Source organism: Cucurbita pepo, chromosome 18, assembly GCF_057944985.1.
Source record: "Cucurbita pepo subsp. pepo isolate OVF chromosome 18, ASM5794498v1, whole genome shotgun sequence".
In the NCBI taxonomy this organism is placed as follows: Eukaryota; Viridiplantae; Streptophyta; class Magnoliopsida; order Cucurbitales; family Cucurbitaceae; genus Cucurbita; species Cucurbita pepo.
The window spans coordinates 7,697,947-7,721,139 of record NC_141815.1 but is presented as its reverse complement, the minus strand read 5'-3'; the positions used below and the strand labels follow the sequence as shown (position 1 = coordinate 7,721,139).

The window sequence follows — 23,193 nt, the reverse complement described above, 5'->3', positions numbered from 1 at the left end:
AAAACAAGAGAATAGTATGGTGTGTGGTTAGGGCAGTTGACTCAATTTTATAATTGAGTCTAGGGTTTCTCTAACGTGGACACATATGAGAGGAGCACCCACAATCTCGAATCCATTCACTCGTATGGCAGCTGATGGGAAGATCATCAATACATCTAATTTCATTGTCATCATCTCTAACTAACATTGGACTTCGACCCTTTATTTTATAAGATGGCGTAACCTTTCTGTCAAAAATATGCACATTCATTTGTCTCAAGTTTTCTCTGATCGTCTGACCTACCTTTCAACTTTGATTGCAACTTTTCGTATTCAAACCCTTAAAATGAGAAGTTGAAAGTGTTAAAAATAACTCCAAAAGTGTAAAAAAAGACTATCAAGTGTAGAAAATGGTATAAAAGGATTGGAACATACTAGAACATACTAGACATGAGTCGGATCTACCCACCTCAAAAGGGTCCAAAAATATCAAATTCAATTATTTTGTATATGTTTCACGTGTTTAATTTTGTTGGACTTGATTGGACACATAAAGAAAGCAAATTACCCACTCATTTGAAGAGCCCAACTATGGAAGGTTGCATTTGAACCACAGAAAAACTTCTGGTGATTAAGCTTTGACAGGGAAGGTTTTTCTGACCTCTTCTTCTTCTTCTTCTTTTTTTTCTTTGCTTGTTTATCCACATATGCTTTTATATATATATATATATATATAGATATAGATATATTAATGTTTTTTTTTTTAAATTATTGTGTACTAAAAAGTCGTTCTGTAAGATAGATGAGGAAGAGTCCAATAATGATATGTAAATTACAAAAATGTTGTAGGCCTCACATTCACAACATAAGAACAACAATGTCTTAATAGGGCCTTAGTGTTATCATTTCTAGTAAAAATATGACTTGGTTATGTGTCCTTCAAGTGCCACTTTCCTATAAATTGGATGCATTCATCCACAAAGAGAGGAGCAAGAGAAAGAGAGGCATGGATGCCTTCTTAGTCATTACTCAATTCACATTCCAAAGCTCCCTACCACCCATAACCAAACCCTTCTTTCTTCTTCTATTCATGCCTTTCATTTTTGTTATGTTCTCTCAATGTTATTACCGCAAAAGAAAGCATTCTAATGGGGAAGCAGCTGAGCTCCCACCAGGCCCTAAGCCATGGCCTCTCGTGGGCTGCCTCCCAACAATGTTAGCCACCAACATGCCAACCTACAAATGGATCCATGCAGTAATGAAGCAATTCAACACTGAAATTGCATGCATACGTCTTGGAAGTACTTACATGATCCCTGTGGCTTCTCCACAACTTTCTCTTGAATTTCTTAAGACATATGATTCTATCTTTGCGTCACGTTCTTCCATTTCCAACACGGTCGATATCTTAAGCCATCGATATCTTACTGCCGCCTTTTCACCTTTGGGAGGACAATGGAGGAAGATGAGAAGAATTCTTGCATCAGAAATACTCAATTCATCAACTCTACATCGAATGCTTGGCCATAGAAATGCCGAAGCTGATACTCTTCTACGCTATATTTTCAGCCAAACAAGTAATAGAGATGGAGCCGTGGTTAATGTTAGAAGCATAACACAACATTATTGTGGTAACATAATCAGAAGAATGCTATTCAGTAGAAGATACTATGGCAAAGGAAGAGAAGATGGAGGTCCAACTTTTGAAGAAGAAGAGCATAATCAAGCATTGTTGACAATTCTTAAGCATGTTAATGCATTTTCTATATCGGATTTCATGCCTTGGTTGAAGCCATTTGATTTAGATGGACATCAAAAAATTATGAAGAATGCGTTGAATGTCGTTCAAAAGTACGATGAACCCATTATAGACGAGAGAGTTCAAAGATGGAAAGATGAAAAATTGGAAGAGGACAATGACGACATTCTCGATATCCTTATAACAAAATATTTCAACCAATATCCGTTTGAACGATTTGTTTTTGAGAAACAAATCTTGGAGAGAGAGCTTTGCATAGGTTATATTATCCTCTTCTTACTAATACTTGATCATTTATTAAACAATTGTGATGATATTGACGAAGTACATATATTAAACAATTTTGTATTTTTTAAAAACTCCAAACATTTGCGGTAAAAATGGAAGATAAATAACCTACTTACTAAATCAAATAAATTCCAAAGGTAAGGAAAAAGATACAATATATTTGCAGGTAAATATAATATAACCGAAGGAAAATATCTAGATATTTACCTGTAATAAAATGGAAAATATAATAGCTATGTTAAGCATAATCAAAGAAAAATATCTATATATTTGCTTATAATAAATGGTCAAATATGATATATATGGTAAGTTATAATTCATGACTAAATATCCTTAACACCCCTCGCATGCTGAGCGTCGGATTTGAACGAACGTGAAGCTTGGATCTGAAGCATTCATAGAGAGGTCGATAGAGAGTAGAATCAGAGAAAAGAGAACGAGCGGCCAAGTGTTGAGAAACAAACATAGGTTGTGGACTATAGAGACATAGAGACGAAAGGTAGAGGCTTCAGAATTAGGACGATGGCTCTATTCTGAGAGGAGCAAGAGACAAAGGGAGGATTCGATGGTGGCCGTGAAGAAGGAAGGGTAAACATGGTGGCAGTCAAAACAAGAGAGAAAGAAGAGGGCAAAAACTGAGAATGCGGACTCTAGGTGTATTTTAGACTAAGAAAGAAAGAGTGGGGTAGAGACGGATGAGGTTTGCGCCTGGTGGACTGGTTTGCTACCGACCAAATGAGCACTAGTAAGAATATCTTAAGCATATTTTAACTGACTAATAAAGAGACCATCAGGAATGGGTGAAGAGCCACAATGATAGATCCAAAGACAGCGATTCTATTCACAGCACCACCATTGCCATGAGTGGAGCCGGAGGAGAAGTAGTTGGCGTCATAGCAGGTGCTGCAGTTTCAATGGATGGAGAGGGAGCCACGCCTCCCGGAGCAAAGGACGAAGATGGTGTTGAAGCTGGAAGAGTTGCCACAGTGGGCGAAGGAGTTGATTTTGCCGAGGAGGCCGCCGGTGTCAACTTGGTTGGCGAAGAGGCCAGTTTGGCGCCCAGGTTCCGAAGGTAAATCCGTGTAGGGTTGGTTATAAACTTGTTTTATTTATTTATTTTGGTTCGTGTAAGTTTTTGACTAAAAATAGTTGTTAGTATTTATTTTATTTTTGTTGTTTATTTCTTCATGAAGAAAGGGTAGGCATTTAGATGAGAGTGGAACTAATTCTTAGGAAGTAGAATTAGTGGTAACTGATTTTGTAGCAAGAGATGTGTTATTTTTTTATTATATAAGAAAAATAGTGCAGTAACACACCACAAAAAAGGAGAAAAATTAATTTGTGTCTTTGCTTCTTTTCCGCTTCTGTTATTTTCTTTCATTTGGTATTAGAGCTCCAAGAGCAAGGCCTGTTTTCAATCATGTCTCACCTAGAGATTGGGCGGTCAAGAAGAGAGAGGGATCAAAATATGAGACAGGAATCGAGTGACAGGAGCCAAAGCACCGGTGTAATAGAAGATGATGCCTCAAACGAAGTGAGTGTACGGATTCAAGAAAAGGAGAGATTTGTCACACTCAAATACCCGATGTTGACAAAATGCAACCATGCAGCTTGGGTGATTAAGATGAAGGTATTTATGATGGCACAAGGTGTTTGGGAGGCAATTGAATCACCCAAAATAGTAAATAACCACAAAGATAAGATAACTTTAGCAGCTATTTATGAAAGTATTGGAGAAGGATACATTGCTATAGTTGGGTGCCAAGAAAACGGCCAAGAAAGCCTGGATCATGTTAAAAAATATGAATCTAGGTGCGTAAAGAGTAAAAGAAGTTAGAACGCAGACTCTCTGGTGGGGGTTTAAAGCACTGAGGATGGGTGATTCTGAAAATATTGACATGTATTCTGGAAAACTCACCATTATCGTCAACAAATTGAGAGGCCTCAGTAATACTGTGATGATATCCAAGTAGTTAAGAAGCTTCTATGATCCACCTCGGCAAAGTTTCTTAAAATCACGTCAACGATTGAGAAGTTCAATGATCTCAAAACGAAATCTGTTGATGAGATTATTGGATCACTCAAGGCACATGAAGAAAGGTTGCAAGGGTTTGGAGAAAAAGATGAAACTGTTATCCTCACTCGTGCAAAATAGAAGGGACAAGAGAATGCAAAATCCTCAAAGAAAGAAGGGAAGGATCAAGGCAGTTCCAGAGGAGGCAGGGGACGGGGTCGTGGAAGATGAAGGAGAGTCACAAAATTAGAAGAAGAAATTCGATAAAAGTAAAATTAAATGTTACAGGTGTCAGTAGATGGGACACTTCGCATCAGAGTGTTCCACAAAAGACGAACAACTCAACTTGTTAGAGATGCAGAAGGATGAGGAGTCTTCATTGTTGATGATAGAGGCGTGTGAAATTAAAACTACACATGACAAAGAGCCTGATTTTGTAATACTGTATGAAACTATAGTGCCGCCACCAACCAATGTTGGAGCTAAAAATTCCTGGTACCTAGATACAAGAGAAAGCAACCACATGTCAGGAGAAAGAAGGGTGTTTCATGAGCTCGACACATCTTTTGTTGGAAAGGTACATTTCGGTGATAACTCTGCGATAGACATTGTGGTCGAGGAATAGTGCTCTTCCAATGCAAAACCGATGAGCATTTGATCTTATCGCAAGTCTATTACATACTCAAACTCAAAAGAAATATAATAAGTTTGGGACAACTGGACAAGAGTGGAAATAAAATTGTCATTGAGGACAGTGTGATGAAGATATATGACAGGGCCAGGAGCTTGATTATTATGGTGACCAGACAATCCAACAGATTGTTTGTAGCAAAGCTGAAGCTTGCAGATCAGGTGTGTTTAATGGCAAATATCAGTAACAATGGTTGGCTCTGGCATGCGAGGTATGGACACCTGAATTTTCACTCTTTAAAGCAATTAAATGACAATGATTGGAGGGTTGCCGAAAATCACCTAGGTCAATCAATTCTGTGATGCGTGTTTAATTGGAAAGCAACATCGGACTCCTTTTCCGCGAACAACAACATATCATGTGAAGGAGTCATTGGATCTCATCCATGGAGATCTATGTGGACCTATTTCGCCAATGACTTATGGAGGTAACAAATATTTCATGTTACTGGTGGATGATTTTTCACGATTTATGTGGGTGTTTTTGTTGAAAAGCAAGAATGAAACACTAGTGGTATTTAAAAAGTTCAAGATCTATGGAGGTAGAGAAAGGCAAGAAGATTAAGAGCTTTAGAATGGACCCTGGAGGAGAGTTCGTATCTACCACTTTTAAAGACTATTGCGAGAATGAAGGCATGAAGAGATTTCTTACTGCACTATTTTCGCCACAGCAAAATGGCGTAGTAGAAAGGTGTAATCAAAAGGTTGTAGGGATGGCCAGATGTATGTTAAAGTGCAAAGAGATGCCTGCAAAATTTTGGGGAGAAACTGTTAAAACTGCCATGTATATTCTAAACAGATCGTCAACAAAAGGAGTTGCATATGGTACATCGTATCTAGCTTGTTTGACAAGATACCGAAGATTCATCACTTTAAAATCTTCAGGTGTCTTGCTCATGCCAATAATATATATTCACACCTTCCAAACTTGCTAATAGGAGTGTGAAGACAATTATGTTGGGATATGAACATGGAACCAAAGCTTACAGACTATTGGATCCACAGAATAACAGAATTATGGTGATCAGGGATGTGTTGTTCAAACAGGAGAAAATGTGGTGTTGGGAAGAAATCACAAACGGTGATGATGAACAAAGAGGAACTTTCACGGTTCAGATTTCAAAAAAAAAAGAGTAGAACAGAGGAGAGGAATATTGAACAAATCGAAGTTGATCGAGATGAAAGGCAAAGGGAAAATTCGTCCTCAACTTTATCAACGTCAGACCGTATCTCAAATGCATCTATTGGAATAAACTTAAAATGCTAAATTCGTCCTCAACTTTATCAACGTCAGACAGTATCTCAAATGCATATATTGGAATAAACTTAAAATGCTAAAGGTTAGTTTTGTTAAAATAAACTTAATGTACCTTTAGTAAATTTGTTAGGAAAGTTAATTTGAAGAAGCCAAGTGAAAGAAAAAGGCCCCGAGCTTTTTTAGGGAATAATGGTAGGGGTTTATGAGCGTTTCTGATATGTGGAAATCACTACAAGGGGAGTAAGATTCGGATTACCTTGTTGATCGAATATCTCAAGACAATAACATTGTTTGATATTTGAATCACTCCACAAGCAAGATCGATCATGTCTAGCTTGAATGATTCTTGTTGATCAAATATCTCAAGACAAGAACACTTGATTGAGATTCGAATCACTCCACAAGCAAGATTGATCATGTCGAGCTTTAATGATTCTACATGCAACCTAAACTACATAGAGTTGCAAAGAAACTTAGTCATTGGCTAAAGAAGAGCACAAATGTTTCTTTTACTACATTTTCCATGTCTCTTACAAATACAACATACATGACTTTATTTAGCCTCAAAATGAAACTATTAAAGGCATTCCAAGAGTTGTAACATTCATACTTAATGGCCATAATTAACCATTATGTAAATGTAACCTAAAGTAAATAAAAAGTCTTAAAATACAATAACTCTAAATTACTCTAAATGGAAACCCACCCAAAATTTATAACAATCAAACTTCATTCTTCTTCAATGTGGCATGAATTGAAACATCTTTTTGATAATTTTAACAACCTTTTCTTCACATCTTCATTGAAGTATATTGTATGATTGATGTCTTTCGGTTCATATGAGTTTCTCTCATCCTATTATTAGTGTTAGAAAAGTTATAAATACATAATTCTTTTCCGATAAAGTCAGAGCAAAAATAGAGAGCAAAGAAATACAAAGCAATAGAAAAGGCTTTTTGATAAAATCAGTGTTCTTTGTCTCCTTGTCTCTCCTTTCTCGACATCTCCTTCACAAATACGCGAATAGTATTTTCACAAAGTGGTATTGGAGCGTTCTATCGTTTGTGTGTGTGTGAGATTTACTTCATAAATTAGAAGAGTTTTATTTTAACAAATTGGTATCAGAGCCAATGGCGAATATGATAGGCCAAATGTCGCTACCACGATTAATGGAGATGAACTACGAGAATTGGAGCATCCAAATGAAAGCTCTTCTCGGTTCTCAAGATGCATGGGTGGTGGTCGAAGAAGGTTTCGAAGAACCAAAGGATACCACGGGTTATACGGCGGCACAAAACAAGGCGTTAAAAGAATTGCGATCAAACGATAAGGCGGCATTATACATGCTGTTCTGGGCCGTTGACGAGTCGGGCTTTGAGAAGATTGTCAGGGCAAATACTTCAAAAGAAGCGTGGGATACTTTAGAAAAAATGTTCAAAGGAACCAACCGAGTCAAGCAAGTGCGTCTCCAAACTCTTCGTGGCGAGTTGGAGAGCATGAAGATGAAGGAGTCAGAAAATGTATCTAACTACATCACGCGTGTTCAGACAGTGGTAAACCAACTAAATCGAAACGGAGAAATGTTACCCGAGACACAGGTTGTGGAGAAGATCTTGAGATCATTAACCAACAACTTCGAGAATGTTGTATGTGCGATAGAAGAGTCAAAGGACCTAGCAACGTTCATGGTCGATGAGCTCGCCGGTTTTCTCGAGGCACACGAGCAACGTAAGAAAAAGAAGGAGGAAACACTCGATCAAGCACTTCAAACCAAGGCATCAATCAAAGATGAAAAGATACTCTACTCTCAAAATGTTCAAAGTAGAGGTTGTGGTCGTGGAAGTTGCCGAAATGGTTGAGGTGGTCAAGGCAGCAGTAAAGAAGGACATTATACGGAGAAGAGACAGTCAAACCAAGCAAATTGGCGTGGAAGAGAATGCAGTCGAGGAAGAGGCGGCCGATCAACTTACTCCAACATTCAGTGCTATAAATGTCAAAAATATGGTTACTATGCGAATGATTGTAACTCCAACAAATGTTACAATTGTGGCAGAGTGGGGCATTTTGTAAGAGATTGTCGAGCCAAGAAAAAGGTAGAAGAAACGATCAACCTAGCTTGGATGACGCAACAAACAAAGGCATTCTCTTGATGACCCAAAATGAAGAGCTGAAAACAAAAGAACACGATGGTGCAAAAGACGATGGTGGTAGTCGTGAGGCGATGGAAACTGTTGGAAATGAGGTGATACACAACAGATTTGGCGAAATCACGATATCGGAGATGAGAAAATCGAAGAAGGATGAACAACTGGATAATAGAGAGCTTGAGCTCGAAAAGAGAGAGCTTCAATGGCGGGAAAGGGAATTTGGGGAAGAAAAAAGAAGGAGGATGAGAATGGAAGAGAAAATGGAAGAAGAAAATAAAGATTTAGAAATGGAGATTGAAAGGTTAGAGAAGGAAGTGGTTGAGCTGAGTGAGAGTTCTTTCTATCTCAAACAAGAGAAGGAAGAGAATGGGAAGGTAATCTCTGAGCTCGTGAAGAAAATTGAAGGAAGGTGTGGAGAAAGAGAATGGCTTGTTAATGGAGATTGATGGTTTAGTGGAAGAGCTAGTGAGGGAGGAGGAAGATATAGAGATACTAACTCAACAGAGAGACTCACTCGACGTGAATCTAAATTGGGTCCAACAGGAGGCAATGAATTTACGACACACGATTGAGATAATCACTCGTGATAAAGCCGAAATGGAGGAGGCAAAAATGGAAGTGGAAAATGTCGATGTGGACTTGCGAAGGGAATTCAGCAAACTAAAAGAAGCTATAACGTCTGAGTCGAGCGTGGCAGAGAACGGGAGAAATGAGGAGTTGGTGTCTCAAATGGGCTGTTCTCGAGAAGCTCCAAATGAAGTCTCATCAGAAAAGGACAAGCTTAGTTTGTTGCTCGAGTACAAGGAGAGGAAATTGAAGAAACCACGATTGAGCTCGAGAAAACGAAAACGGCGCCGGTGGAATCGTTGAATATAGCATTTAAGTTTATGGGGGAATTTTTTTGGAATAAACTTTAAATTCTAAAGGTTAGTTTTGTTAAAATAAACTTAATGTTAACTCAATTACATTGGTGAGGAAAGTTAAGTTGAAAAAAAGCAGGTGAAAGAAAAGACCAGAGCTTTTTTAGGGAATGATGGTAGGGTTTATGAGTGTCTCTTCTTCTATTATTAGTGTTAGAAAAGTTATAAATACCTAGATCCTTTTCCTGTAAAGTCGGGAAAGTCATAGCAAAAACAGGGAGGAAAGAAATACATAACAATAGAAAAGGCTTTTTTGATAAAATCAGTGCTCTTTGTCTCCTTGTTTCTCCTCTCTTGACATCTCCTTCACAAATACGCGAGTAGTATTTTCACAAGGTGGTATCGGAGCGTTCTATCATTAGTGTGTGTGAGATTTACTTCACAAATTAGTGAGTTTTAATTTAACAGAATCATCATCAAGCTCGTCAACGCCGAAAAAGTTCAGATCTCTAGAAGATATTTATAGAGAACTGAGGTAAGTAGAGGAGGAAATAGTGGGCCTTTGTTTTCTTTCTATAGAGGAGCCAACCTCATATGAGGAAGCTGCTAAGAATGAAAACTGGAGGAATGTCATGAAGTCTGAAATTCTCTCCATTGAAAAAAACAGAACGTGGGAACTCATAGATTTGCCGAAGAATCTTAAAGCAATTGACATCAAATGGATTTTCAAATTAAAGAAAATCTAGATGGAGGGATCATGAAACATAAGGCGGGACTCGTGGCAAAGGGATATGCACAGTAGTTTGGTGTAGATTACAATGAAGTATTCGCACCAGTGGCCAAGTTAGAAACAGTGAGATTAATTCTAGCCTATGCAGCAATTAAGAATTGGGGAGTACATCAAATGAATGTGAAGACAACTCTTTTGAATGGTGAGTTAGAAGAGGAGGTGTATGTTGTTCAACCAGAAGGGTTCGTTGACAAAAAAAATCCAAACATGGTATTAAAAGTATGTAAAGCCTTGTATAGATTAAAACAGGCTCCAAGGGCCTGGAATTTTAAACTTCATCAATGTTTGCAGTCGCTTGGTTTTGTTAGATGTCCACAAGAATATGCTTTCTACAAGAAAATTAATGGAGTTGAAGCAATGATAATTGGTACATATGTGGATGACTTAATCATAGCCGACTCAAACAAACAAGTTATAACTCAGTTGAAGGAAGAGATGCAGCAGAAATTTGAGATGAGCGATCTTAGACTTTTGAGCTGTTACTTGGGTATTGAGGTGCGACAAAGCAGTGAATCAATCACTTTATGACAAGCCGGATATGCAAGTAAAATCCTAGAGAAGCTAGGAATGGGGGAGTGCAATTCTTGTTCGATTCCCATGAAACCAAGAATGAAGATGAGCAAACATGGGAATGGAGAACTTGCGGTTGACAAAACACTTTACACAAGTGTTATTGGAAGCTTACGTTATCTAGTTAATACCCGGCCCAACATAACCTACTCAGTTGGTGTGATCAGTAGATACATGGAGGAATCAACAACTTCACATCTCACAGCAGTAAAACAAATATTGAAGTATGTGAAAGGTACTCTAAGTATTGATTGTGTTTATAAGAAATGTCGAATGTGGAGCTAGTAAGATTTAGCGATAGTGATATGGCTGGGAATATTGATGATACGAAGAGTACAACCGGAGTGTTGTACTATTTGGGAGTAAATCCAATAACCTTGGTATCGCAGAAGCAGAAGGTGGTGCCTTTGTCGTCATACGAGGCTGAGTATGTAGCTGCAACTGCTGGAACATGTCAAGGAGTTTGGTTTGGCAGAATTTTGAGTAACATTAGTCAACTGCAAGTAAAACCCAAGCTTAATGTTGACAACAAGTCAGCTATAGCATTGGCTAAAAATCCGGTTTACCATGATCGAAATAAGCACATCGATACGAGGTTTCATTTTATTCGCCAATGTGTGCAAACTGAAGCTATTGAACTGGAATATGTGAACACAGATGAACAGTTGGCAGATATTCTGAAAAAGTCGCTTGCAAGACAACGGTTCCTGGAGTTAAGAGAGAAAATTGGCGTGAAGAAAGTCGATTCAGCATAGCTTGGGAGTGATTGTCGGTTATAAACTTATTTTATTTATTTCTTTTGCTTCATATGTTTTTGCTAAAAATAGTTATTTATTTTATTTTGTTGTTTATTTCTCTCTAAAAAAAGTTGGGGACATCCCTCACAAGAGTGGAAGCAGTTGAAGAGTAAAACTAATTTTTAAGTAAATGTGTTATTTTTTTATTATATAAGAAAAATGGTGTGAAGTTAGTAACACACCACAAACAAGGAGAAAAATTCATTTGTGTGTTTTTTCGCTCCTTCTCCCCTTCTATTATTTTCTTTCATGCAGAAGGTCAATAGTTTTGTCGAGATTCCCTATTTTTCAAATGAGAACGCTACGAGGATTGTGAAGTTAGGGTTGTTGTGAAGAATGAAGGGGCGATGGGAAGAAAATGAAAGAGACTATGTTGGCTGAGGGGAATTGATTGTGTTTGAGAATGTGAGGTTGCATGTACCGAACATGACGAATGAAGGGCCTGCAAAGGATTATTTTGAGGCCAAAAAGGTGGAGCCGAAGAGTAATCAATCGGCTCCGTCTACGGAAGCCATGACGACTGTCCCTACAACGTCAAAGCCAACAGTGGTGGTGGAGAAGAAGATTAGAGGATTCAAAAGTCATTAAAAAGAAATGATCGCGGTTGCTATACCTAATACCATGAGAATATTCGCTAAAACCACTCCTACTTATATGCTTCGAAAGTTCTCTATTTATAATCATAATCATTGAGAGAATCAAATAAATTACAAAAGATATGGAAGAACAATAAATAGATACCAGATATTTGTCTACAATAAAATGATAAATATAATAGGTATGATAAGCCATAGAAGACAAATATGATATATATATATATATATGGTAAACTATAATTCAAGACTAAATTTCCATAATGCTAAGGATTGTTGGGAGTGAGTTCCACCTGGACTAATTTAGGGAATGATCATCGGTTTATAAATAAAATAATACATCTCCATTGGTATGAGGCCTTTTGAGAAGCTCAAAGCAAAGCCTGACAACTTATGCTCAAAGTGGACAATATCATATAATTGTAGAGAGTCGTGATTCCTAACACATAATACTTACCCTTGATGATGAATACGCGTAGAGTACATAACGTGAGATAAGCGTGGCTTTGCATGCAGATGCAATGGATTTGGGAGAGAGAATTCATCAGTTTCAGAGAAGTCTATCTTTGTGATTCCTGGTAGTAAGCTCCATGAAAAGCCTTGTAGAAGTCTTGCAAATAGCATCATAGTAATGTTGGTGCCTAGTGAGCTACCAGGGCACCCTCTTCTCCCTCTACTGAAGGTGATGAATCGCAGGTTGGGTTCTAATAATCCCAATTCCATTGTCCTATCATTCAAGTGACGCTCTGGATTAAACTTCATTGGATCCTCCCAAATCTTTGGGTTTCGGCCAAGTCCTATACGGCTAAGCAACACTTCACTGCCTTTTGGTATGAAGTAACCAGCTACTATGATGTCAGAGTTTGAGACATGAGGAAGGTTGAAAGGCGAAAATTGATGAAGTCGAAATGTTTCTCTAATACAAGCGGTGAGGTACTTGAGATTTGGGATATCATATTCTTCAACTACCCTTTCTCTTCCAACTACTTTGTCCAATTCTTCCATGGCTTTTTCGAGAATTTTTGGTTGATTCATTAACTCTGCCATTGCCCATTCAACAATATTTGATGGATTATCTATTGCTGCGATTTGTAACTCCTATTATCGATCATCAATATTAGATTAATGTTAGATTAAAAGTTTAAGTTTGTGTCTAAAATGTAAAATTTAATGTTTGAAAACATTGCTCACCGTGATTTGAGCTTTAATCTCTGCGACGGATAGCAATGGTTTTGCATTTTTATCTTTGAGTGAAATGAGGATATCAAGAATGTCGTCCTTCACCCCTTCCATTTTCCCATCTTTCCATCTTTGAACTCTCTCGTCTATAATGGGTTCATCATACTTTTGAACGATATTCAAAGCTTTCTTCATAACTTTCTGATGTCCATCTAAATCAAATGGCTTCAACCAAGGTACGAAATCCGATATAGAAAATGCATAAATATACTCAATCATTGTGAATAATGCTTGATTATGCTCTTCCTCTTCAAAAGTTGGCCCTCCATCTTCTCTTCCTTGGGCATAGTATCTTTTATTGAATATCATTCTTCTCATTATGTTACCACAATAATGTTGTGTTATGCTTCTAATATTAACCACTCCTCCATCTCTATTACTTGTTTGGCTAAATACATAGCGTAAAAGAGTATCAGCCTCGGTGTTTCTATGGCCAAGCATTCGATGGAGAGTTGATGGATTGAATATCTCTGATGTAAGAATTCTTCTCATCTTCCTCCATTGTTCTCCCATCGGTGAAAGGGCGGTGGTGAGATATCCATGAGTTAACATACCAACGTTGTTGGAAATACAAGAACGTGATGCAAAGATAGAATCATATGTTTTAAGAAACTCAAGAGCGAGCTGTGGAGAAGTCACAGGGATTATGTAAGAACTTCCAAGACGTATGCATGCAATTTCGGTGTTGAATTGCTTCATGACTGCATGGATCCATTGATAGGTTGGCAAGCTAGTGGTGAACATTGTTGGGAGGCAGCCCACGAGAGGCCATGGCTTAGGGCCTGGTGGGAGCTCAGCTGCTTCCCCATTTGAATGCTTTCTTTTGTGGTAATAACAATGAGAGAACATAACAAAAATGAAAGGCATACATAGAAGCACTAAGAAGGCATCCATGGCTCTCTTTCTCTTGCTGCTCTCTCCGTGGATGAACGCATCCAATTTATAGGGAAGTCGCTCTTGAAGGACACATAAAGGAAGTTATATTTTCACTAGAAATGGTAATTGTATGAAGACATTGTTGTTCCCATTTTTGAAATGTGAGGCCTACAACATTTTTGTAATTTACATATCATTATTGGACTCTTCCTCATCTATCTTACAGCACGACTTTTTAGTACACAATAATTTTAAAAAAAAAAACATTAATATATCTATATATATATATATATATATATATATATATATATATATATATAAAAGCATATGTGGATAAACAAGCAAAGAAAAAAAAGAAGAAGAAGAAGAAGAGGTCAGAAAAACCTTCCCTGTCAAAGCTTAATCACCAGAAGTTTTTCTGTGGTTCAAATGCAACCTTCCATAGTTGGGCTCTTCAAATGAGTGGGTAATTTGCTTTCTTTATGTGTCCAATCAAGTCCAACAAAATTAAACACGTGAAACATATACAAAATAATTGAATTTGATATTTTTGGACCCTTTTGAGGTGGGTAGATCCGACTCATGTCTAGTATGTTCTAGTATGTTCCAATCCTTTTATACCGTTCCAATCCTTTTATACCATTTTCTACACTTGATAGTCTTTTTTTACACTTTTGGAGTTATTTTTGTTAGACGAACACGACTCTCCACAATGGTATGATATTGTCCACTTTGAGCATAAGCTCTCATGGCTTTGCTTTGGGTTTCCCCAAAAGGCCTCATACCAATGGAGTTAGTATTCCTCACTTATAAACCCATGATCATTCCCTAAATTAGTCGATGTGGGACTTCCATCATCCAACAATTTTTAACACTTTCAACTTCTCATTTTAAGGGTTTGAATACGAAAAGTTGCAATCAAAGTTGAAAGGTAGGTCAGACGATCAGAGAAAACTTGAGACAAATGAATGTGCATATTTTTGACAGAAAGGTTACGCCATCTTATAAAATAAAGGGTCGAAGTCCAATGTTAGTTAGAGATGATGACAATGAAATTAGATGTATTGATGATCTTCCCATCAGCTGCCATACGAGTGAATGGATTCGAGATTGTGGGTACTCCTCTCATATGTGTCCACGTTAGAGAAACCCTAGACTCAATTATAAAATTGAGTCAACTACCCTAACCACACACCATACTATTCTCTTGTTTTCTCTGTGCACGTTGCTCGAGGACTATCGCCGTCGGGAAGAGTGAACAATTTGTTTCACGAGTTTGATACTTTTAACCTAATCTCGATTCTTGATTCGACATACCACTAATAGTGGGAAGTCGAAACAACAAGCAAGGACATGTGTTGGGAGGGTAGGAGTTGAGACCACCTATGGAGTGTTGGGAAAGTAGGAATTGAGACCACCTATTCCATAGGAGAACCGTGAGTGATACAACCGACGAATTTTAAAGTTGTTATGTCTTGTGCAGTTTAGATTGATTGGTAAATCTATTGATTGTTGGATTAAATATATGTTATGAGTGATTTTGGCATGTTTCGTTGGCGTATCATCGATAAAAACTAAGTTTTTTTGTGATTTTTTTATGCTGAATGAAATATTGTTACATTTCGTATCTATGAATCCCAATCAAGATTTTTATTAATCTCAGTTGGGATTCATTATTTTGAAAATTTTAGTGGAAGCCAGGAACTTTGTGAAACTTGACATCGTCAAATTTCTGTCTTTCAAAATCGAGATCGAGAAATTTGGTAGTGACCCGTCCCATCTAACTAACGGGCTATATGACGTGATCTCACATTCTACATGTGGGAACGGCTTAGCATCAATTGGGTTTTGATCAGAAACTCCTGGTCTACCACAAAGCTGTTGACACCATTCACACAACTTGTAGCCTAAGGACAACTCTTAAGGTGGTTCACAAACCGTGGTGGTCTATTACGCTCCTACTAGAAGGTTAAGTCTAAACTTAGTAACGAGTCATCCCAACCATAACTCTCTAGTCTTAACATATTAGAGTGGTTCATTAAAATTAAGTGTGCACACATTACTTAACTAGAATCATCATACAACATTCTATACAAAATAGACACACATGCTTAACGGGGCGATAACATCCATCAAACACCCAGAACGTAGATCACAATTTCCCATATTCATTTCAGCATGGAATAATCATAGTGAAAATACAAAGCATAATAGCATCAATAAGACATTCTACAAATTATGCTTACATACTCATAACATTCCATAATACCTAGGTTCATTTCATTAGCTTGTCTGCAACCAAACGAATCCTATAAGTATTTCTTTCTCAATTTCGCGTGGTGACTTACTTGATTGACGCATGTCCTTTCATTTGACGTTTCTACATAAATTGCGTGTCGAAGAAGAGTGATTTTCCTCAATTAGGTCCTAGATCACATAAAAATATGGTTAGAATTGGAATCGAGATAAAAATTGAGCAAATGAAAGTCGAACGGATCGAAAATCCACTTACACACGTTGGCACATGCTTCAACGCACTGAGAGAGGAACCTACTCGCAGGATTCACGCGCAAGTGCCACACACGAAGGAAAATCTTAAGTTGCGGGTCACTGACTAGTTCAGGTCGAACTACAGGTCAGCCGGTTCAACGAGTTGTAGATCGGATTGGGTCGGTTGACGAGTCGCTGGTCGGATCAATGCTGCAACAGGCCGCGTGTCACATAACAAACGGAGCTACATTGCTCCACGTGGCATTCGACGCGTAGCTCTACCCAGAGTCTGACGTGTGTCCTCCATTTGGTGGTAAGCGTGGATCCTCTCGCCGGTTGACACATGGCACGCCCGAGTTTTTCTCTTTCCTCCTAATAAACATTTTAGATTAGTTTTCTTGAACTTTACATTTTTGTATCTTTTGATTTTGAACTCAAATCGAGACGATTTATCCATCAAAGTTATAGATTGTAGTTCCATCTACGTCCTCATATTTTTCTTGAATTTTAAACACCATCACAAACTAAGTTATGGACGTTGGAAGTAGGTGCGTTATCTTTTCTTACCGTTCTTGAAAGAGCTCTCGGGACAGTAGTTTTTGGTTAAGATTTCGCCCAAGGAACTTCCCTAGATGAACATATCAAAATTTCATACCTCAATTCACAAAGGAAACTCTCGGATCTAAAGAATAATACTCAAGATCTTACCTCGCAGATCCTCTCGGTTCTTGACGGAAAATAGGACTCCAACCTCTCGAACCTCTCTATCTTTCCAAGAAAGGAGTCCTTGCAACTAGATCATGGTTGGAAGCGACTTTCGACCGTGGTCCAATGAGTTTTCCAATAGTTCTATCTTCCTTCTCTCTCCAAGTTCTCTCAACTCTCTCTTTGTTTTTCTCTTTTGCAAGTCGTCTGCTAGGGTTCCACTCGTACCCCTACAATGGCGGGAGAAGCAAAATGACCTTTTTGCCCTTTATTTTTTATTATTTTTTTTCAGTATTACATAAATCTTGTAGGAGTCACCCCACAAGAGAAAAAAGTTTTATAACATAATCTCTTTTATCTCTTTATGTTAATAATTTTAATTTGGAAATATAGATACAAAATATTAGCTTTAACAGATAATTATATTATAATTATATCAAATTTATATTTTATTAAGTTTATTGAACTTATTTTACCTATACACTTTAGGATAATAATCACATTACACAATACTTTTACAAATAGTTTCATTTGTTGTCCTCAACTTAATTTCAAAATTATTCGTAAACTTCATTAGAAAGGCGTGGACGTAAGACAACTTCCAATGGAGTTTTTCGTGGAAGAGTTAATCCAAATCCCTCTTCCATAGTAAGTAATTCTTCTGATGGCCTACCAATTTCAAATTCATGAAGTAGACTTGCAAGAGCAAAATGTATAAGTTGAAGGGCAAACGAGATTCCAGGACACATCCTTCGGCCACTTCCAAAAGGCATTAGTTGCATATTTTGTCCTCTCATATCAAACTTTGTGTGGTTCGTTAAAAACCTTTCTGGTCGAAATTCAGAAGGATTCTCCCAGACATTTGGGTCTAATTGTAGCTTTTGAACATTCACTATTAGACGTGTCTTTGCAGGAATATGATAGCCTGAAACCGTACAATCTTCTACAGATTCATGAGGTAACAACAACGGCATTACAGGATACAAACGCAACGTCTCCTTCACAATAGCTTGGAGATATGGTAAATTGTTGACATCAGATTCTTTCACTTGTCTCGATCTTCCGACTTTTTCATCTAATTCAAGTTGAGCTTTCTTCAGTGCCTCTTCGTTGTTGAGGAGTAGAGAAAGAGCCCACGTCATAGTTATCAATGTACTATCACCTCCACCCAATAGTACCGTCTACATAACATTATCATTCTCAGCTATGCACCAAGTAAAAACTAAGAAGTCTTTATGAACTAAAGTAGAAACGGTTGAGGATTGTTGGGAGGCAGTCCGACGGCTAATTTAGGGAATGATCGTGAGTTTATAAGTAAGAAATACATCTCCATTGGTATGAGTCCTTTTTGCAAACCCAGAGCAAAGTCACGAGAGCTTGTGCTCAAAGTGGACAATATCATACCATTATGGAGATTCGTGATTCCTAACAAAGTATAGAGTCATGCCCTAAATTTAGCCATGTCAATAGAATTCTCAAATGTCAAACAAAGATGTGTCAAAAGTGACTAATGTATCGAACAAAGGATATACTTTTTTCGAGACTCCATAGAAGGAGTCAAGCCTCAATTAAAGGGAGGCTGCTCGAGGGCTCTATAGGCCTCAAGGGAGGCTCTATGGTGTACTTTGTTCGAGGGAATGATTGTGGGTTTATAAATAAGGAATACATCTCCATTGGTAGGATTATGTTCCAAGTGGACAACATCATACCATTGTGGAGATCCGTGATTCCTAACAGAAACATATATGCTTACCAAACAAGTGGCTTTGGTGACCGTATCAACATCAAAACCAGCCAACTCTCCGGCACCGTTGACAGTAGAGAGCATCCCATCCATGAAGTCATGCTCCATTGTGTTCACTCCACCTTCACCCAAATTCTTCTTCTTTTCTCGATGCTCTTCGACCCATTTAGCAAGCATCTCGTCCAGCACCTTCGCCGTCCTCTTCATGGCCTTCTTATACCCTCCAACATCCAACCAACTTAGAAATGGGAACGAATCTGAAGGAACAAATACCCCAAACAGCTCAAGAAAATCCCTCAACGCCTCTCTACACTGCGCCGCATCACTGCCTTCAAAATCAGTGCTGAATCGCTTTCCCACCACCATCTTGAATATTGTATTCAAAGTTAGGTCCCCAAACCACGTCTTCATCTCCACCAACACTTTCCCATTTGATCCCTTGTCGGCACATAATTCATGTAGTTTCTTGATTGAACTTTGAACCTCGGATATTCTAATGTGTTGGAGCTGCTCGAGGCGGTGGTTCGTGAGGAGTTTAAGCGTGGTTATTTTGCGTACATGGCGCCAATATGGACCGTAGGAGCTAACCCCCAACGCTGCGTAGTTGTAGGCGAGTAGCTTTGAGGCAAGAGTTTTTGAGCGGGAAGCGAAGATTCTGTCGTTTGTGGTAAAGCACTCTCGCACTATTTCCCAATTGCTCACGATAAGGGCTCTACTCATGCCTAATCTTATGGTGAAGATTGGTCCGTAGGCGTCGGCCATTTTGGCCAAGGTTTTGTGGGTTGGCTCGGTTGTGCTTAGTTTATGGAGGTGGCCTATCACTGGCAAAGCACCACCGGCTTCTGGTGGGAGTCTTTTGTTCGTGCGGTGAGTGATGGATGTCCATGCAATATGAAAGAGAGCATAGAGAAATAGAAGAAGGGCGAAGTTTGCAGCTAAGATGTGAGTAAGTTCCATTTGTGGTGGGCTTGAGTTTTACAGATTTGGAAGGATTTATATCATATTTAGAAAGGCTGAATAGTAGTGTGGCCCTTTTGATTCCATTACATGCCTATCAATGGACCAATTAATAATGTTACATACAATATATCTTTTGCAATAAATGTTAAATGTTATAAGCCATCGACTTAAAGAATATCTATGAGTATTATATGCTTAATTTGGAGAATAATTGAGATATTTGTTCAACTAAGACGTGTAAATCAATCTTTTACAATGATATGATGATATCTTATGATACGATGAACGTATGTATGAGATGTCGTGTTGCACGATGACTTGTATATGCTTGACAATGAAATGCATGACATGCTACGACTCTTAAGTAGTGTTATGAATGATGTAATGTACGAAAGTTTATGCATGCATGTTATTAGTGTAATATGTTAGCGTAATATGCGAGGAATGAATAAGGTTATGCTGCATGAATGGTTAAGATAAAAAGTATACTAACCTCATGCATATTCTACGTTCACTTACGTTGGGATACTTCCCCTTTTATATGATGAGTACGAACACAAACACTATGATGATCAGATGATCATCATGCTCGGCATGATACACGACGATCGTTGTACTTTCGAACATCCGACTACAGCCAACTAGCGCAACCATGCAAGCTTAGTGGGTGTGCGAGCCCGCCTAGGGGACCCTTGCTCTCACATGTGCATTGTGTGTAGAGAAGTACTTAGCTGGACTAGAGGCCACCTAAACTATGGTTTTGAATTACAGGTCCCTAGTCATAATTGCATGAATTTGCATTCCCTAATCCCAATGATGGGTCCCATAACTATTTCTTAAAATGCTCAAGTAATATAATACTTTTATATTTCAGGTAAAGGCAAGACACTCTATACAATTGATAACGTCATCATCCCATGAAAACCATGGAACTTGCATAGGGTAGTTGCATTCATTTTCGTATATCTTAGGCTAGTATTGCTATTTTTAAATTTAACTTTATTTAAATTTTTTTTTTTTTTTTTTTTTTTTTGTATTGTTTGAAATGAATGTTTCTGCAAAAAGAAGTTATGTCATGCATACAATAACGACTCTAGGTTAATAGAAAATTAGAGTCATTATAGATATGAAAATGGGTGTCGGAGTCACATGCATCCCAAAGAACCCTCTTGAAATTGTTTTAAATCCACCTAACTTCATCTCAATTCTGTACACATTCATCAGTTTAGGAATAATTTTATGAGAAACTTGGAATCCCCTTTATGAAGCAAATAAATTATTTTAGTTTATTTGGAATAAAGCAAATATTAAATACCTACGACCAAACTGATAGGATCAACGGATCTTGGCATAAGCTCTTATAGACCTCTCTAAGGTGAGACTCCAACAATCCTCTTCTCAAACAAAATACATTTTCGAAGCTCGTTGTTGTTTACGTTAGGACTGGACCTATTTGAAATGTCTCCGACACACTTAGCAGATGGAGGTGACCGATCGCCAAGCAACCACCGCGGGCTTCAGGTGGTTGTCTCTTCCGCTTAGCACCAAATTGTTGGGAAATAATAAAGACAGCATACATAAAGAACTTAATCCGGCAATGGCGTTGGCTGAGGAGATGTGAGGTAGTTCTCCATTTTTTGGGGTATGAAATTATTATTATACGTATTAATTGTAATATTAAATCATTAATTAATCAGTATTGAACTAGTTAATTAAATTTGTTAATAAATTTATGCTCAATTGAAATAATTTTAAATTTTAATTATTCAATATAATAATACAAGAGATATTAAAAAAAAATTATTGATAATAATGCTTTTGAATTAACCCAAATAATTGTCCTGTTATAATTCTTTTTGGTTATTTAACATATTATTTGTTAGGATATGGACCAAATGGACCAATTATAAAGATTCACTCACAATTGGATAGAAGTGCAATGTTTCCTACGCAATGGTCCGGAAGAAAGGAAAAAGAATTTCACGTTCTTCCTTTCGCTTTCGGGAAGGGAGGATTAAGAAAATCCTATTGATTGGAGCTTTCTCCAGACCTCCGGGAAAAGCATGAAAAAAAAGGCTTGAATGGTACGATCCCTCCGTCACCCCATAATGAAAGGGGCAATCTCGTAGTTCTTGGTCTGTGAAGATACGTTGTTAGGTGCTCCGTTTTATTTTTCCATTGAGGCCGAACCTAAACCTGTGTCCGAGAGATAGCTGTCCATATACTGATAAGGGATGTATGGATTCTCGAGAAGAGAGGAGCCGAGGTGGTCCCCCCCGGACCGCCCGGATCCCACGAGTGAATAGAAAGTTGGATCTACATTAGATTTTACCTGAATCGACCCATCTATCCTCCTGAGGAGAAGTTTGGTTTTTCCCCGGTTCAAACAGGAGAAGTACATCATGCTAATGTGCCTTGGATGATCCACATCTCAGGGTCAGGCGCTGATGAGCACATTGAACTATCCATGTGGCTGAGAGCCCTCAAAACCTAGGCACAACGACGCAATTATCAGGGATGTATAATAATTTTCACATCTAACTCTCTCACCTAACTTTTTCTCCCAACTTGTTTGTCTAATTCGAATTAGACTTTCTCGAGTACTTCTTGGTTATTGAGGAGTAAAAAAGGGCCCATATCATTTCGGTTGTTGTGATGTGAAATGCACCCTATATCAAATTTTCCACATGACCCACCTTTCAACTCGTTCTAGCTAGTGGATTAAATATAAGAACTTAGCTAACATGTTAATGGCCTCTGCGTATGACAATGGTTTTGCGTTCCATTAGATTCATCTTGATAATATCTATAACTTTTATGAAGGAGTAAAAAGTTATCAGGCAGAATCAATCACTAAAAGTTGAAAACATGAACGGAAAAGGGAAAGGGCGTATGCAAGTTCTACAATCCGGAGGTTACGGATGATCAGTCAAGTTGGACTAGTCCAATCTAGTTTAATTGAACCTATGATACCCATATTTGAAGTGGAATGATCAGTCAAGTTGAACCAATCGAATTTAATTAAGTTGCCATATTTGTAGTTTGATTGGACCTATAATACCCATATTTGTAGACCCAAAATTTTCTATCGACCCTAACTTGCTTGTTTCCGAAAAAGAATTTATGATTCTTGGCTGCTACATTCATTGTTTTACCGTAACTTGCTCAATATGCATGTATGTTGTGCAGATAGGTATAGTTTATGATTTAATGTCATTTGTCCCTAGAAGCATGTTAGGAGGTTGGAATACCTATGTATGCCTTAATTGACTTGTGGACTAGATGTCAGGTGCCATAGAGTATATGTATGACTTGTTAGTGAGCCTTAGCCTATATTTTATCATTCCTTGATCCTTGAGCAACATTTAGAGTTCCTTATATCGATTAGGTCTATATAGGGACGGTTGAGACACAATCCCTAGTTGTGAACTCAC

General features: G+C 38.0%; 3 protein-coding genes across 3 annotated transcripts; 1 reads left to right on the top strand and 2 right to left on the bottom strand.

Moving 5' to 3' along the window:
- Positions 1–985: 985 nt before the first annotated feature.
- LOC111780515 (tryptophan N-monooxygenase CYP79A68-like) lies at positions 986–3,514 on the top strand. Its single transcript, XM_087119503.1, has 3 exons — positions 986–2,062; positions 2,821–3,098; positions 3,418–3,514. The coding sequence occupies exons 1-3, from the start codon at positions 986–988 to the stop codon at positions 3,512–3,514; spliced, it is 1,452 nt and encodes a 483-aa protein (XP_086975629.1).
- Positions 3,515–12,041: 8,527 nt separating this feature from the next.
- Positions 12,042–13,950, bottom strand: LOC111780511 (tryptophan N-monooxygenase CYP79A68-like). The gene is made up of 2 exons (XM_023660935.2): positions 12,937–13,950; positions 12,042–12,843 (listed from the first exon to the last, which is right to left on the bottom strand). Exons 1-2 carry the CDS (start codon positions 13,876–13,878, stop codon positions 12,199–12,201), a joined length of 1,587 nt encoding a protein of 528 aa, XP_023516703.2. The 5' UTR covers positions 13,879–13,950; the 3' UTR covers positions 12,042–12,198.
- A 3,616-nt stretch (positions 13,951–17,566) lies between these two features.
- Positions 17,567–19,865, bottom strand: LOC111779705 (cytochrome P450 CYP82D47-like). The gene is made up of 2 exons (XM_087119489.1): positions 18,809–19,865; positions 17,567–18,236 (listed from the first exon to the last, which is right to left on the bottom strand). The coding sequence occupies exons 1-2, from the start codon at positions 19,754–19,756 to the stop codon at positions 17,613–17,615; spliced, it is 1,572 nt and encodes a 523-aa protein (XP_086975615.1). The 5' UTR covers positions 19,757–19,865; the 3' UTR covers positions 17,567–17,612.
- Between the last annotated feature and the right edge of the window lie 3,328 nt (positions 19,866–23,193).

Coding starts and splice junctions, on each gene's coding strand:
- LOC111780515 (XM_087119503.1), top strand. CDS start 986: ATGGATGCCTTCTTAGTCATTACTCAATTCACATTCCAAAGCTCCCTA. Junction 2,063..2,820: donor ATTGTGATGATATTGACGAA/GTACATATATTA, acceptor AGAGACCATCAG/GAATGGGTGAAGAGCCACAA. Junction 3,099..3,417: donor TTGGCGCCCAGGTTCCGAAG/GTAAATCCGTGT, acceptor ATTTGGTATTAG/AGCTCCAAGAGCAAGGCCTG.
- LOC111780511 (XM_023660935.2), bottom strand. CDS start 13,878: ATGGATGCCTTCTTAGTGCTTCTATGTATGCCTTTCATTTTTGTTATG. Junction 12,844..12,936: donor AGATTAAAGCTCAAATCACG/GTGAGCAATGTT, acceptor GATCGATAATAG/GAGTTACAAATCGCAGCAAT.
- LOC111779705 (XM_087119489.1), bottom strand. CDS start 19,756: ATGGAACTTACTCACATCTTAGCTGCAAACTTCGCCCTTCTTCTATTT. Junction 18,237..18,808: donor TCACCAAAGCCACTTGTTTG/GTAAGCATATAT, acceptor AATGTTATGTAG/ACGGTACTATTGGGTGGAGG.